The sequence below is a fragment of the Chaetura pelagica genome, unplaced genomic scaffold (assembly GCF_000747805.2).
Source record: "Chaetura pelagica isolate M959 unplaced genomic scaffold, ChaPel_1.0 scaffold20, whole genome shotgun sequence".
Taxonomy (NCBI): domain Eukaryota; kingdom Metazoa; phylum Chordata; class Aves; order Apodiformes; family Apodidae; genus Chaetura; species Chaetura pelagica.
In genome coordinates this window covers 1330821-1334167 of record NW_009951958.1, presented here as the reverse complement: position 1 = coordinate 1334167, position 3347 = coordinate 1330821, and the positions used below count along the sequence as shown (strand labels likewise).

Below are 3347 nucleotides of genomic sequence, written 5' to 3'. Positions count from 1 at the left end.
TCCTTCCCCTGGCCTGGTGTCCCTCCTTCCCCTGGCCTGCTGTCCCTCCTTCCCCTGGCCTGCTGTCCCTCCTTCCCCTGGCCTGCTGTCCCTCCTTCCCCTGGCCTGCTGTCCTTCCTTCCCCTGGCCTACTGTCCTTCCTTCCCCTGGCCTGCTGTCCCTCCTTCCCCTGGCCTGCTGTCCTTCCTTCCCCTGGCCTGCTGTCCTTCCTTCCCCTCACCTGCTGCAGAGCTGCTGGACTTGAGGGTCGTTTAATAGCTAATATAGGACATTTTTGGGAGACCCTGTATTGAGAAATATGACTGTAATGACACAAAATATCAAAGTTCCTACTTTCTTCATGTCCCCAAAATGTTTATTCTGTGTCCTGTTCCACGAGTTACCAGTTGCACTGAATTGCTAACTCTTGATGACTTGTCCAACACTGATTTCTCTAAGGTCGCTATGCAGTAAAAGCTCTGAAGCAAATGGAGCCACAAGTAAAACAAGCACTTCAGAATCTACCAAAACCTGTAAGTTTTTGCTTTATCAGTACATCTGTTTTTTTAAAGTTTACTTGGTGTAATATCTACAGACTGTTGTCTCTGTATGAGAACACTGTATTTTCTTCTAATACTAAATATAATTTTGGCAGTAACTACACTGTTAATCTCATCAGTTCTGGTGGTGGTTGACTAACAGAGAACTTGTTTTGGCAAGTTTTAGTACTCATTTAAGTAACAATACTCTGAATTTCTTATTACAAGTGCAGAAGTTGTTTCACTGTAGTCTTACAGCAGCTAAAAGGGCAATAATGAGTTGTTTTAACATTTGTTTAACAATTGTTTTAATCTTAAAAGTGCTATTTAAAATTTAACACATTTTCCCTTTCAGGCCTTCAATGGTTACTACAGAGGTGGATTTGAACCCAAAATGACAAAACGAGAAGCAGCTTTAATACTAGGAGTGAGGTAAAAGGAAATTTCTTACCAATGAAAGGTACAGAGGAGGCTATGGTGCTACCCAGTTGCTGGATTGGTTTGAATAGGACATAATTCTCAATGCTTAAGACTGTCCTATTCCCAGCTTCTCCTGGGAATGCCACTGCCAGGTTTTCTTACGCCCAACTTCCCCTGGGAAGTAAAATTCATCACTTACTCCAGAGTATCTCAAGTTATGGAAATGGCAGCCATCCCTGCCAAAAATTAGACTTACGACCAAATGCACAAATTTATGTAATAAGATACTGTCTCTCTTTGAAGGTAACTTCCAACTGTGAAGTTTTTATACAAAGTTTGTTGTGTTTTTGTTATTTAAAAAAAAATAAATCAAGACCCCATTCTGGTTTTTTTCCTCTGGCCTTTAAGAAGTTGTCTCACTAAAAATGCTACGACTTAGTTCTGTTTGTTTTCATCTGTGTGACTGTTCCCCACCATACCAGACTGCTAGAAACATGTCTTCTTCACATACAGTATTTGGAAAAAACCTTAGAAACCCTCTCCAGGTCTTACATGCTACACATTAATAATAGGAAAAGAAAAACATACCTGACTTTATGCATAAGACAGGGTGCTTGCTTGTTCTGAGGTACCTTTAAAAGATCTGGGGGATTTTAAGAGGTTTCCTTAAGTCAGTTTTTCTCTCTTCTAAAGCCCTACAGCCAACAGAAGTAAAATTAGAGAAGCACATAGACGGATCATGCTTCTGAATCACCCAGATAAAGGTAAGTAACCTAAGATTAATTAATGTGTGCTTTTAATGCAGACTAGTAGAACTGTGTAGGGAGGAAGTGACTAACATATGACTGACTACCTCAGCTCCTAAAGCCCCCTACTGCTGGTCTTCAACTAGGAGGGAAGGTTTATCTGCAGACTTGTTAGTTTAACGCTTCTGTATTGACAACAAACATTGTAGTAACTCATTAGTGACTGGTTTATGGCTGCTAAAACTGGGGTTCAAAACTGCTCCAGTAAACTAAAAGCAAGTGAATAGTGAACTGAAAGCAAGTGTCTGCACATTAAGCTACTGCAGTGGTTGGATGTGTAAAGTGGATTTGTTAACTTAATGTGGCTTCAGTCATAATGCAGTTTGTTCCTTAACTTAAATAGACCACTCACTCTTTTATCCTGTGTTCCACCATCTTATTAACAACACAGAAAGAAAGTACTTTTTTCATCTGACGTGACATGAGATTATCTTCTTTCTAGGTGGTTCTCCATATGTAGCAGCCAAAATCAATGAAGCTAAAGATTTACTGGAAGACCAGGCTAAAAAATGAATGAGACAGAAAATCAGAGGGTTTGTCTGTGCAAATGATTATTTTTGATAAATGGCTTAAGAAAAGTTATAATGTCAGTCTTTGACTTCATGGAAATGAAGCTGGGAATAGGAATCCAGGGAGGTACTTCCCTCCCCTCTCACTTCTGAGTCACTTTTTTGAGAAGTGTGTGAGGGAGCAAGGCTTAAAGTTTCTTTCATAGCTGTTCATTATTAAGCTGCAAAACCTGCCACTCAGAAATGTTTTCAGTGTAAAACAGTAATAATGTGGTTTTGCTAACACACGATACCAGATACAGAAGACTTACATGCTGTTACCTACTTTTTGTTAAGCTAGCTATGTTTGGAGTTCATACTGCCAAAGTCAGCACAATGAACCAGTTTGGGGAGGGAGTGGAAGAAATCCAGAGGATTTATTTGATGGGAAGAATTGGAACAGATGTGTGGTTGTCTCTGACTGAAGAAATAAAGTATAGGAAACAATATACTGGGTTGTCTTTGCCATTTGAAAAACAAGGTTGATTGAGCTTCCCAAGTGCCACTCATGGGTCTGGAATGTCCCAAATTTCTTAGTAACCTTCAGTATTTAATGGATTATTAAATTCCAGATATGTAATATAAGTACTGTAGTTTCATATATTATCTTAGACTACAGAGTCAGAATTCACATACTAAAGTTTGTATTTATAGTAACAAGGAAACAAAACCTCTGTACATAGACCATTGAAGATACCTGAGCTGGACGAAGCCTAATGTGCCCTAGCAGATGCCTAAGTACCTGGATTAGGGCCCAAGAGCTTCTGTCACACTCCCAAGAATCTTGCCAGTCTTTCTGCAACCTGGTGAAGCTGCTGTACAGCAGATGCAGGAGTCACCACCATCTGTTCATACATACAAGGGATCTCGGAGCTTTAATTTCTCCAGAATTAACAAGACTCCACTTTGTAGCAGTGTGAGTGGTTGTACCTCCTGTGTGAACACTGCCTGTTGGTGCTGCTTTTCTGTAACTAGTTACAGTCTTACCAGTACAACAGTGAGGAAGAATTCCATGCCTTCAGAGGAGAGATCAAACAGTAAGATGAGTATGAAAC

General features: G+C 40.1%; 1 protein-coding gene across 1 annotated transcript in view; it reads left to right on the top strand.

Moving 5' to 3' along the window:
- The window catches only part of DNAJC19 (DnaJ (Hsp40) homolog, subfamily C, member 19), a 4709-nt gene extending 2452 nt beyond the window's left edge, over nucleotides 1-2257 (top strand). The window contains exons 2-5 of the mRNA XM_010000045.1: nucleotides 439-512; nucleotides 874-950; nucleotides 1632-1702; nucleotides 2187-2257. Coding sequence (XP_009998347.1) covers nucleotides 439-512; nucleotides 874-950; nucleotides 1632-1702; nucleotides 2187-2257 — 293 coding nt within the window. The remainder of the gene's footprint in view (nucleotides 1-438; nucleotides 513-873; nucleotides 951-1631; nucleotides 1703-2186) is intronic.
- Nucleotides 2258-3347: the final 1090 nt, after the last annotated feature.